Here is a 13,959-nt window from a genome sequence, read left to right as displayed (position 1 = left end):
GAATTCATCTGTTAATAAAGCAAATAATCTACAGAATAATCAATGCAAACAAGTGATCCTTTTTGGAATCTCTCACATTAGTGAGACTCTGCGATGATATTTCTGGTTAATGTGATTTTAAGTTCCATCTCTGTAACCACTGCAGAACAAATCCCACCAGTCCAACGTTTGAGGAAGATAAATGTCATTAACGCTAAATGACCACAACCACAGAGTCCATTAGGAAACACAAACAGCCTGCGATGGTGAAAAGAATTCATAAAGGAGGCTGAATTAAGTGGCCGAGGTCTGAATCATGAAATATCCCACTTTATCAGCTGTCAGTAAACACCTCACATTCACAGTTTTAACATTTTTTTTACTGAACAACTTAATTATGGCAATTAATACAAAAGATCAATGATTGTTTTGTACCATTTTATCTCTTTATTTTAAAACACTGTTCCTTTAGTTGAGCTCAGTTCTGTTTCAGTTCCAATCTGTTGTAACAAAAGCTGCAGTCTGGCTTCAACTGAAAACCTTTTCTCTCGACATTTGCTCTGAGAAGGAGAACAAATCCTTCACACTAATGTTTCCTTGTTCAATACCTCCATTAAACGCAGCAGCGAGCAGTAAATAAGCTTTTAGGCTTCGTCTCCAGATCAATAGCAGATTCTGAAAATTGGAGAACAAATAAAAGAAGATCCAGAAGATGTGATGAAGCTTTTTAGGGAACTCAAACGGCCTCAGAAAAATCGTTTCTGTTCGCAGTTAAACAGAAACAGTCGACAACAAACAGGAGGTCCGTGAACAGACGTCCGGTTGATGAAGCAACACGTTAATGAGGTTTGTTGTCAGAGGAACGTTTCCTTCTTCATCTTTTTCAGCACATTCAGGCTGAAACCAACAAAGAAGCAGCTTAAAGTGCAAAGAATTTATCTGTTGAAACCTTCAAGTCATTTATGATGTTGTGACCTTTTTCTAATTTTCTCTTTTTTAAATAATTGTTCTTTAAATAATGTCTTATTCTTACTGCGCAGCTTTGACAACAGTCACTTTGCATTTTACTGCACAAACTGTAGCGCATGTGACGAATAAACACTGAATCTTGAATCGATGACACACAATAAGGCTGATATCATGATGTTCTGTTAATTATGAGGATTAACAGAATTAACAAAGCAAACCGCAGCTGAAAACCGCAGAAATAAACGACTGAAAACAGTTAATCAGCAGAGAGCTACGGTTAAAACCCTGTAAAAATGTGAATGAAATGTACATTACTGGTTCTATATATCACTAATCCATCTAATGATTACAAATAATTAATATCAGTATCGACCTTGAAGAAAACATGTCAGTAAACCAATTTTCTATAAAGACAAAAGGAGTGGAAGAAGTTGTTTTCTGTACAATTTTGTATTTTCAGCTGATGTTCTTCCTACAGGTCGACAGAAAAATTACAGAAGTGATTCACTAATTTTAAAAAATAAAATAAAATGAAGGAGTTTTAGGACTTTTTTAGACGTGCAGATTCTCTGTTCAGAGGCAGAAAAACAAGAGGTCGGTTGATTAAGGAGGTTAAAACAACCTGTTTAAGTCTTACATTTGAGTAAATAAGAGATTTTAATAAGATCTCAACCGAACAACTGAGAAAATGGAGGAGAAGCTCGTTGCAGAGGTAATAAGAGGCTACAGTCATGACTCGATAATCCGACTCTAAATGTGAAACCTTCTTTTACGACGGATAGCAAGACTGTCGGATTGTCAAGACGGAGGTCGATACAAGGAAGGCTTGATGCTGGAAGGGTCATTTGTTGTAAATATTTATTGTTTATAGTTGTTATAATAACCAGTGTATTGTTAGAACACTACTCATAGCTGGATTTCATGTCTAATTGACCGGTGTGCTTGGGCACATTCCGGACATTTCCATGCCATCAGAGTGCGCCCCCAGAGTGGAAGTGGCCGGAACACACAGGCAGTATTTGGCTGCTGATGCCAGTTTAGTTAGCGATCACAGTTCTGTTTCCACCATCGGTGGCGACGACGACGGGGGAGTGGCGGGCAAGATACGCTTCACCCTTACCATCCGTGTTCACTTCCGCAAACACTGAGTACGCACGTGATGTCGTCGTGTCCTCTTCTGCGCATGCGGGACACTTTTAGGTCGTCTTAAGTTCACACAGCAGATCACATACAAGTCGCATTTAAAATGTGAACAAACTCGCAAAGAAATCTGAATTGAGCATTAAGTCCTGCAGTCTGAACGAAGCCAATCTGTCAGATTGTTCAGTCAGATAATATCCGTTATCCGTATATGTGACATAAAATGTCATGTTGGAGTCGGAATCCAAGGCTGTCGGTATGTTAAGGCTGTTTTTTATGGGTTCCGTTCGATTTTCCTAAAAACCTGTCAGATAGCAAAGTTTTAGGATTGTTAAGGGTCAGATTATCGAGTCACGACTGTATTTTAACCTAAACCAGGATCTTTCCTAACTCTAACCAGATAGTTTAGATGCTTAAACCTCAGAGAAAAGTGACTATAATAAAAATAATAACTGCAATAGTCGATCATTTCTTTCTGTGTCACATTTTAAGTGTAAAATCCCAGAAAGACTGAATGACTTGAGGCCTTGAGGCAGAAGCAGCCAACAGACCATCACTGAAATAAACTCTACAATAAATCTGAGCTTTCTCGCAAGACTGCAAGATGATAAATCTGTAAAATACTGGAGTAAAAACAAGGACTTTATACTGTATGTTTTATTTGAAAACTATTTTCCATGCGGCTCCGTCAATGTGCATCAAAATATCAGCACAAATCTTTCTTTCCAGGACGAAGTCATCGGATCAATCAATCCTGCAGGTCTGTAAGTGACGGATGCTTTTACTCTGAAGCATCACACACAGGAAGTGAGGTTACCTGAGTTCAACCGCAGGACATTTATTTCACTCAGACCTTCCAGCAGAGCAGGAAACAGAAGTCACCAAGGTCCTTTAACAATCACAGCTCAGCCTTCAAATGGAACTCAACAGAAATGTGTGTTCAGGAGGAAAAAGCAGCTTTTTCTGCGATTCTGGGATCAAACGAGCAAAAACCTAAAACTGTAAAAAGTTCCACTGAGGGTCAAATAAAAGTGTGAATAATTGCAGAACGACATGTACTTGATCTACAGAGTAATAGAAAGTTCTGCACAACTTTCATGGAATTAAATCCTGGTTTTGATTCCATTTATGGTCACATTTTTGAGAACTGAATGTATTTTATAACTCTGCATGGACACAAGTCTACTGGATATAATCAGGTGTTGTAAGTATCCTGTGTCCTTGATGCCTCCTTTACCTCTGTTCATGTGGACTCTGTTTTATTTGTAAAGTAAAAGAAACTCACAGGTCAGATGACATAAACGCAGCTGAACAATAAGAAATAAACCAAAAAAACATGACGGTATCTCAGAGTTTCACAGCCTTTACTGTGAACCTCAAAGGTTTAGACCTTTAAAGCCAAATGTCTCGTGTTGTCTGCAGTTGTAGAAATAAACTCGACTCCCTGATGAGGTTCTTTACAGAAGTTTCACCTTTTACGACCCGAAACTTCAGCGTTCAGTCCGCCGGGGAAAACAGAGCAGCAGCCAAAACAGGAGGCTGATAAAAGTGAGTCCAGAGTTTCATCCCAGACCGACGATGAGCTGCAGCTCGTTTCTTCACACGAAAACCGACTTTACTGATTCTTTACATTCACGACCTGCATGCAGCGACAAACTACTGAAAAACAAAGACGAAGCATGGACATGTGACAGCTTCTCATCATGTGGAGGAAACATGTCGACATGAGCTGAAGGTGAGAAGCAGCTGCAGACAGATGTGACTTTCATCTCAGACTGTCATCGTCTGAGGTTTCAGGTGGTTTTACTCATACGAGGCTGAAAATAACTTTCTGCTGCTTCAGCAAAGTCACAGACTGATGAAGCAGGTTTTTTTTAGTTTCCGTCTGTTTCACTTTGACACCAATCAGAGATTTTAAATGAGTTTCTGCTGAGAAAGAAGAAAATCTGAAACATTATATTATTATAATATATCAATATATTCAACTATTCAGACAAAGAATCCTGCTTTTAAGACTTTATCTGTGTGGTTGAAACTTAGCTTTCATCTTTTGTGTCCAACTCCAAGATTAAAAATGAAGCTACACTCACAATTTCAATCAATTTAAATGACTTTCTTGTATTTTTTATGGCAAATAAAATAAGTAAAATTGAAGGCTTGAAAGTCCAATGTGGATGATATTGATGTTGCAATGATCCTTACATTAAATGAGACAGAACCAGTGGATTTGGGCATTTTTTAGTAAAATAAAATTTTAAAAAACAGATAAACGTTTTCTTGCTATGTTTCTGCATCAGTGTCTAAGAAAGTTTATGTATAATAAATGTTATGTGACAATATATAATAAAGACAAAAGGTAAATAATGTTTTTTTAAACTACAGATAAATAGAACATCCTGTAAAATGTCAGAAAAATATATTTATTTGCATGTTGACTGTAAAAAAAATTTAATAAAAAAAGGGCGGCAAAAATAATGTCTACCAATATTTGTTATTATACGGAGTAATTTGTTGTTTTGCAGTGTGTGACCATAAAATTACATTATTTTTACTAGATATAAATCAGCAAAAATAACTCCATGTATTTATGGTGTATAATTTTGTATATTAAGGATTTTAAAAATGGTGCCTAATTTTTAAACTGTTTTTTTTTTTTTATATAGATTTGTGTTTAATTACAAATAAAGTCACACAGAAAAGTATTATTTTACATGTTAACTTTTTTAAAAAAGGCCAAAACTGACCTAATTTACAGATTAAAATCGGCATTTTTACAATTAGCAGTTCAATAATTTGCACAATTTCTCCTGCATAGAAATCAGCCAAATTATTTTTTAATGCAATATTCCACTCTTTTTTTTTCTGGCTTTCTTGCTGCCAGACTTTCTGTTTTTTATGGAATAGTTTTTTTGACAGTGCAGAAACAGCATCAACATGCTGAAGCAAAGGCCGAGCTCCACATGAGGGCTGAGCAGCAGTGCATTCTGGGAGGCAGCGCTGCTGTCAGCTTGTCTGTTTGCCAGGACGAGGTTAAAGATCAGCACCGATCTGCCACCGAATCTGCTGATGTCCAACATCTCTGGTTTCCCTCCGGCTCTGCTCGACTCCCAGCCTCCACCCGGGATCACGTTTCACTCCGTTGTCATGGAAACCAGAGTTCTGGTACCAAAGTACCTCAGGGATGGAGGCTGCAGTTCAATAGCTGACATTCCCTCACAGTATCGTAACCGTGGAGACACATCCAAAGTCAGGTGACGGGTAATGAGGACTGAAACTTCCCCTTAAACTGAAAGTTCCTCTTAAACTCAGGACTGTGATAAAGTTTTAGATACTTGATCAGGTTTTATTCATCAAACTGCACTAAAGACAAAAATGTCACGAAATCAGATCAATATTTGTTTGAGGAAGCAGCTTCAGGTCTCTTAAATACGCCTGCAAAGTTTCTTAAAGTATTGAGAAAGTTTAAGTCCATGTTGTGGACTGTATTAAGACTGGATTTAGACTGATTTAGACTGGATTTAAACTGGTTTAGGTCTTCAGCGTTTTGGTCTCTGCTTTAAACTTGGCTTCCAGCTGTTTTTCAGACTGGGTTTTCATTGGTTGCAAACTGCTTCAAGACTTTGTGTCAGGTTGGGTTTAGACTTGTTTAGACTTCTTTAGACTTGTTTTAGACTGGGTTTAGACTGGGTTTAGACTGGGTTTAGACTGGGTTTAGACTGGCTTAGGTCTTAGTTATTGACCTGTTTTTGGACTGGTTTAGTCCCTGTGCTGATCTTGGTTTCAGACTGTTTTTCAAACTGGGTTTTCATTGGTTGCAAACTGGTTCAAGACTTTGTGTCAGACTGTGTTTAGACTGGTTTCAGACTGGTTTAAGATGTTGTTTATAACTTTTATTTGATTGGTTTAAGTCTTTGTTTTTGTCTGATTTTGAATTTCATTTGGCCGTAGTTTCTGACTGGTTTTAAACTGTTTTTAGACATTGTTTAGAACTTGTTTTAGACTGGGTTTAGACTAGTTTCAGACTTGGTTTCAAACTGGTTTCAGAATTGTTTCAAACTAACTTTAAATGAGTTTTGGCTGGTTTCCATCTGGTTTCAGAGTTTAGTCTGGTTTAATACTTGGATCTAGACTGGGTGTACATTGACTTCAGAGCAGTTTACAGCTTTAATTCAGATACATTGTTTTGACCGGTTTTAAAGTGGTTTCAAACTTCATTTCAAACTGGTTTCAGGCTTACTTTCTGACCTTTTTTCAGACTGGTTTTGGTCGTTATATTGGATTACATTTTAGTCTGATATTGAACTTTTAAACTGGTTTTAAACTGGTTTTTCATTGGTTTCAGATTTGCTTCAGAGTTGGCTTTGAACGTTATTTCAAACTGGTTTCAGGATAAATTTTAACTTAGTTTCAGACCGTTTCCAAACCTTGGTTTGAAGTTTTTCCAGACCAGAATGATTTTGAGACAATCTGAATATCCAGGCTGCAAGGTGGACTGGTGGTTAGCACCGTTGCCTCGCAGCAAGAAGGTCGTCGGTTCGTGTCCCGGTGAGGACACCTGGGTTCTTTCTGCGTGGAGTTTGCATGTTCTCCCCGTGCAGCGTGGGTTCTCTCCGGGTTCTCCGACTTCCTCCCACAAGTTCCAAAAACATGTTGAGGTTAATTGGTGATTCTAAATTGTCCATAGGTGTGAATGTGAGTGTGCTTGGTTGTCTGTCTCTAAGTGTAGCCCTGTGATAGACTGGCGACCTGTCCAGGGTGTCTCCTGCCTTCACCCTGAGTCAGCTGGGATAGACTCCAGCCCCCCCGTGACCCTAGTGAGGATTAAGCGGTGTATAGATGATGGATGGATGGATGGAGACGATCCCAAATGTTCAAAACCTCTATTTGATATTTCTGTTTATTACAGATAAACATATTATAACTCCTGTTATTTAAGTAATGTGCTGGACATTTAGGATTACAGAACCAACACTGGAAAATAACATTAAACATCAGTAGATTTACAAAAGAAAAACAGCCACGGTGATGCTACACCTGTAAACTTAACTGGAGCTGTCATTTCATTTACTGCCAATAACTAGCTGTTTTAATTGTAGTTCCATAACTCTGTGGTGGTTTCTTCGATTTGCCTGCATTAGTTTCAGCTCTGTGCTTCTTTCTTGCTGTTTTACATATAATAAATCCCTGTCAAACCTCTTTTCGCTTCACTGAAATTAAACCCCGTCTCATTTTATCCTCGAGACCCTCTGAATCGTCCTCTGGGGCCGTCGGAGCTCCTGAACTCCTCCAGGACCAGAGTGAACCAACGTCACCCGGCTGATAACCAAATCCCTCTGGGAGGAAAAGGACTGTCAGCTTAAATTCAATTATCTGGGTTATTTTTCCAACTGCCAGCCTGTCAGGAGCAACGTCAGACTGATATTTGGAGCAGAATGGAAAATGTGCTCATTTTGTTAATTATTTTCATTTCTAACTCGTCAGTCATTCCCAGCCTCACTTGTTGTTGGTTCAAACGCAGCAGGTAGACGCTGTGTTGCACTTTATACCGACGACGAACCGCTGTCTCCACCTCCTCACCGATCAGGTTCCTTTATCATCTGTTTCTGCCCTTTAATCCACGTCCCACTTGCTTTTCCTTCCTATACAAGCGTCACATTGAAGTGCTGCCTGTTTATCATAATCTGTGGGTGAACAGAAGTGAGTGATCCTTAAGCAAAGCACTCGAACCGCAGAAGAGCTGAAGGTGGGGTTAAAGCTGCAGCTGCTCTGTGACACATTTAATCTGAATAATTAGGTAATATGTGGATGCTTTAATGTAAAGCTTGTAAATAATGTTTAAAGCAGTGATGGAGAGCTCTGCTTCTGTCTCATTTGTACTCACTGTGGGTTCGTTATTGCTGCAGTTTATCTCAGAAATGTGTTCCGTGCAGCATCACACAGTCTGAATGACAGAAATCAGAACGAAGTAAAAAAAAAAAAAACGTCTGATTATTGGCTGCTTATTTTTGATAGTTTTTGAATTATTTGGATAAGAAGATTTTTCCTTGAAAAAGTTTCAAAGAAATCAAAACGATCTTTCCTGAGAAGAAATACTGTTGAAATGTCCTAAAAAGTGGATTATCCAGCTCAAAGCTAATTTCATGAAGACCTGTGGCAGTCAGGTTTTGATGTAAATTACATTTTGATACGACCAAACTAAGCTGTTTCTACCCACAACAAACATTTGGTTTGAATTGAGTGAATATTAGTGGATTAACTCGTTGACCAAACTGCCCTCGTTCAGTTCGACCTCAGGTGACCCCAGCGCCGATGTCACCTGATGACGTCATACGAAACGTGACGTGGATTTCTGATTTTCTGATTCATTCTCTGATTTTACACCCAACACCACGTCTGAGGTGACTTCCTGAAGCTTCCACGGCTCTTCGTGTGATCTCGGCTGCGAGCGTTTACCAGCAGCCCATATGGAGCGGCCATATTGGAAGCTGCATATGTTGTGCTACAGAGAAAACATGCTGCTGCCAGTCGAGACGCCGTGACTCAGCATCCTCGAGTGTTTCCCTCCGAGAAATAAACTGTTGAGTCAGGAGGGAGGATTCTGCTGAAACCAAGTGGAAGACGCAGAAAACTGCACCAACATGGTCTGTAAAGTTCAAAAACACACTTCTAAACCACTTTTAATACCAAATAACATCCAATTAAACAACTGTTTGTCTCTCAAAAGGTCCAAAGTACGACCGGTAGGGACGAAGTAAAGCACAGTTATTTGCCATTATAACATGTTTCGAACGACGATTGAGACTTTTAAAGTATGTATACACAAAAATCAACTAAAACTCCAGAAAAATCTAACTTGGAGCTAAAAACTGTCAAAACTATCAGAACAAATCCTCCAAAGAGAAAAACAACAACACAGTGAAGCAAAAAGACACAAACTGCCAAAAGAGATGCAAAACAAGGAGAGAAAAATCACTAATGTGACAAGTTTTTTAATATTTGCTGTTGCTTTAAAGGCAAAATAATCAAGAGATGTCTAAACTTTACAACTCGTTCTCCTCCCAGTAGGAACAAAGTAAAGCTCAATTATTTCCTATTTTTCCTATAATTCCCAACAATAATTCAAATAATTAATTCTTTAGGTTCAGTTGCAGACTTTTAAACCACTTTTAATACCAAATATTGTCAAATTAAATATCTTTTTCTCTCTTATACTGTTCAACAAAAAATCAGTAGGGACAAAATGAAACATAATTATTTGCTATGATATCACATTTCCAACAATAATTCAGATCACAGGTGCTTAATTAGTTCTATTACAGAGTTTTAAACCACTTCTAATACCAAATATTATCAGATTAAACACATTTTTCTGTCTTATACTGTCCAAAGTATGATGGAAAACCAGTAGGGACGAAGTAAAACTCCGTTGTTTGCTATTGTATCACATTTCTAACAAAAATTTGGACGACAGATTCTGTATACCAAGTACAACAGAAAACCATTTCTGACAAGAAAAAGTACGATTATTTGTTAATATCCAACAATGAACGAGAAAACAGGACTTCTACAAGATAATTTCCAGACTCCTAAACCACTTTTAATACCAAATAATATCAGCTGTAATACCTTTTTCTCCTTGAGACTGTTCAAAGTACGACAGAAAACCAGTGGTGACAAAATGAAGCACAGTTATTTGCTACTATTTCTCATTACCAACAATTACTCATGAATATTAACTAAAGCAACCCAGATAGGCAGCAGAAAGTTTGCATTATCTGAGCAAATATGCAAAGAAGTTGTTCTTTTAACAACCAAATGTGGTGATTTTTGACATATATGATAGAAAATTAGACATCTTTGAGTTTTTCACCGATAACAGCAGTGAGAGACAATAACTAGGAGTTTTAGAAACTAAATCTTTGAGCCTTTTAATGAAGCTGCATCCAGAGCAGCAGCAGATATACGGACATAAACAACGAGCTCTACAGGATCAGATGTGATCACTGAAGGCTAAAATGTCAACTGAGTGCAGAAATATTTTTGAAGAAATCCAGCAGCTGAGAGAACAAATGAAAAACCATTTAATTTATTCACAGATTTCTCAGTTGTGAGCGAACATCAGCTGGACGTGGAACCAGGAAGCAGCGGCTGATGTCTGGCAGCTGTTTGGAACAACAGTGAATTCTGAGACGTTCAGCAGAAACAAACAACCAAACAAACAAATAGCTTTTTTTTTTCCCCTGCTCGCTGGTGTCGATTGTCACTCTGGAAAACAAAACAAACCCAAAAAAAAAACGCAGCGTTTCTGAAACCGGAGCTGAGAATGAATCCAAACAAACGCTGAGTGGCAAAAGTCAACAGATCAGAGAAGCAGGAAGTCAAAGGAAGCGGTGTGATCAGGATGGAGGAGACTGATTGATGCTGATTAACAGACACGGAGGTGATTTAGCTGCTGTGTGATTCATTACCGGATTTTTGCAGAATTAAAAACACCTGACAGATAAAAAGACGCTCGAAGCTTCATCTGAACTCTTCAGAGCTGCTCGTCAACATTGCTTCTGACTGCAGGCGATGACTTCTTTTGGATTTTGCAGCTCATAAACTCAGTCATTCAGCCTGAACACAGTCTGGACTCAGATGAGGAGCTGGTTAGTTATTTAGAAGCTTCCTGCTTTACTGGTTGTCTCAGTAATTTCTTCTGGTTGAGCTAAAAGTGAAACTATCTCAGCTCAACTTTGGCCCAGAAGACGTTGGACAGCTGAGCCAAACAGATCGTGTTATTCTAGTTTCATTTATGAAATCTAAATAAATCCATTTTTATACAATTACAGCTGATTCATCACTTGCTGGTTCACATTTTCTCATCTCCAGTGTGGGTATGTTTTGGCTTTTTGTTACATCAGATGAAACAAATCATTCATTTGAGCTTTGTTACTGTTCTGGCTTCTTTTGAAGACCAAACCTGTGTCCTGACTGCAGCCAACACACAAAAAATACATAACATCTAGTAAGAATGTAACTGGGAGCTAAAACAGACAAAAATATCTCTCTGACTACGACTACAATCCACCGAAGAGACCAAAAATGACCAACAGATTGAGGCAACAAGACGCAAATTGACGAAAGAGATGCAAAACGAGGAACAAAATCATTGAAACAAATCACTTATTTGACACTTTTTGGTTGTTTTAAAGGCAAAATAATCAATGAGTTTTATCACAGAGCAACCAAATTCAACACACGCTGGCTTGATTGACTTATTTCAACTCTATATGTGACCCGATTGCAACAACTAAAAGTGCAGTAAAAATCCAACTTGGAGCTAAAAATGACCGATGACAACTACACATGAAAGAGACAAAAGCCACGCACTAAAGACAAAAAACAACAACAAAGTGAAGCAAAAAGATGCAAACTAATGAGCAAAATCATTTAAATAAATACGGTTTTTTGACATTTTTACTATTTTTTATGTTAAAGAGAGAAAATAACCAACAGATGCTTCAGTTTTTACAACAGAACAACCAAAATCAGTTCAGATTTTTTGGCTTCTTTTAACCATATAATCACCAAAACTGTGACCTGACTGCTGCCCAACACAAACAATTCACTAAAACTCCAGTGACAAACCGACTGGCAGCTACAATCAGCCAATGATATCACTGACTACAAGCAAAATCATTACAACAAATCACCTTTTTGGCATTCTGTTATTTTAAAGGCAAAATAATAAACTGATGCTTTGGTTTTACAACACAACAACCAAATTCACCTCAAATGTACTTTTCTGGATTCTTTTAAAGTCCAAATCTCCAAAAATGTGACCTGATTGCAGCCAACACACAAAAATTAACTTAAACTCCAGTAAGAATCCAAGATGTCAAAAACATCAGTCTGACAGCAACTACACATCCACCAAAAAGACAAAAACAACCACAAAATGACACAAAACCCACACAAAATGAATCACAGAGATGCAAAATCATTGGAACAAGTCCAGTGTTTGACATTTTTCGATATTTGCTGTTGTTTCAGAGAGAAAACGATGAATAGATGCTTCAGCTTTCACAACCACATTCAGCTTAACTGACTTCTTTTAACCTTTAAATCACCAACACAGTGACCCTACTGCAGCCAAACTCATATAAACCAACTAAATCTCCAGTAAAAATCCAAGTGGGCGCTAAAAACGGCCACACTGAGCACAGTTTGGTAACACACTTGAGCACTAATATGTGATCACACCAGCAGCCATCTGCTGCAGCTTCACTTATGTAACTTTGGAGGTTCAAGTGGCTGCAAAGTTCCAGAAGCAGAACAATGAACCAGCTGAAGCCTCAGAGAGCAAAGAGCTGCAGAAACGATTCATTTCCAGCAGCAATATTAAGTTACTGAGCTTCATTAGTGAAGCTCCGGAGCTCGGCGGCTCCTGAACCTCCAGCAGCTCCATCCATCACTCAGATACTCACACGAACGCGTGGTAGAGCAGCGCCCATCCTCTCGGCCTCTCCAGCGCGTCGTAGATCAGGTTCTGGATCCTCCTCTTGCGGATGTTATTCCTCTTGGCCGGCCGGGTGTAGCTCAGGGGGGTCTTGGCCAGCAGCCCGATGCCGATGCCCTGAGAGCCCCGCTTGTAGTCGTCCCGGCCCGAAGACACCAGCAGCAGGGCGCCATCCTTGTCCGCTCCCCCGGTGCCTTGGTCCAATAAGTCCCCGGGAGGAGCGCCCGAGGAGGACTTCTTCTGCTCCTCCGAGCCGCTAGCGACGGTCCTGGACCGGAGCCCCATGGTCAGTGCTGGATGCCCGGCGGGGGCAGCATGCCATGATCCGGGCGCTGGATCCGGAGACACCCAGAGCTCAGCCGCGGGTCATTTAAGGATCCCGGCACGAAGGGAGGGTCTGAGCAGTCTGAGGGGGGAGAAGGAGACACAGAGCAGCGTTACATGAGTGGAAACCATCGGCATCTGCTGCAGCTCCATCAGACACATCGTGCGTAAAAACCGCTCCAGAATCAGCGGCTCGATCAGACCAGAACCACGGAGACACAATACAGCAGCTGAGAGCAACACAAAGTAGCAGAAACTCGCTCTGCGCATCACGGAGCCGCTTCACTCCTCAAATCTGACGAGATTCTAACAAGATTCTGGAGATTTTACGCTTCCAGAGGCGCGAACACACCTGATGACAGCGGATTAAAAATCAAGCAACAATTCTTTAAAAAATAAATAAATAAATAAATAAAAACACAGACACACACAGCGGATAGACAAAGAGCAGCTGCATCCCCACACACAGAGACACACACAGACACACAGCACATAAAACAGACACCTATGGGAGGAAACACAACAACAGCTCCGAGCGGCCGCACCGACACCCACCAGCAGCGCATCCCGGACATGGCGCGTCTCTCCGGGGCTTCCAGCCTCCATCCACCTGCAGAGGAAGCGGCGCTGAGGCGGCGGAGGAGGCGGAGGGTGGAGACGGAGGAGATGCTGCGTGGAGGAGGTCGATAGTGGAAGTGAAGCGGAGGAGCAGCAGCGCAGAGACCAGCAGGCTTTCATCAGCAGCAACGCAGCCGCGACGTGCGCGCACACTCACACATGCATGCGCAGAAGCAGAGCTCACACCTTGACGCGCTCGGGAGGAAAATACGCGTGTAAACAGACAGCTGTGGGTTGAATGTGCACAGTCATGCGCACTAATGCTGATGTATGAGTGTGGAGGCATGTTTGTTTGTTTGTTTTGTGAGCACACATAAACAATGTTGTGCACAAACAACAACACAAAAAGATACAGCTTAAACACACCAGACTACAAGATGATGAAAAAACACAAAAGAGGCACAAAAAAACAATGAAAGGGACACATA

The 13,959-nt window shown here is 40.0% G+C and overlaps 1 protein-coding gene across 2 annotated transcripts in view; it reads right to left on the bottom strand.

Annotated features, from left to right (window-relative positions):
* kcnq3 (potassium voltage-gated channel, KQT-like subfamily, member 3) overlaps positions 1–12,874 on the bottom strand; it is a 130,429-nt gene extending 117,555 nt beyond the window's left edge. For both annotated transcript variants that reach the window (XM_008293160.1, XM_008293161.1), the window contains exon 1: positions 12,558–12,874. In XM_008293160.1, the coding sequence (XP_008291382.1) occupies positions 12,558–12,874 (317 nt within the window). The remainder of the gene's footprint in view (positions 1–12,557) is intronic.
* Positions 12,875–13,959: the final 1,085 nt, after the last annotated feature.

This window comes from Stegastes partitus, unplaced genomic scaffold (genome assembly GCF_000690725.1).
Source record: "Stegastes partitus isolate 25-593 unplaced genomic scaffold, Stegastes_partitus-1.0.2 Scaffold861, whole genome shotgun sequence".
In the NCBI taxonomy this organism is placed as follows: Eukaryota; Metazoa; Chordata; class Actinopteri; family Pomacentridae; genus Stegastes; species Stegastes partitus.
Note: the sequence above shows the minus strand (reverse complement) of the source record. Positions and strands in the feature narration are given on the sequence as shown.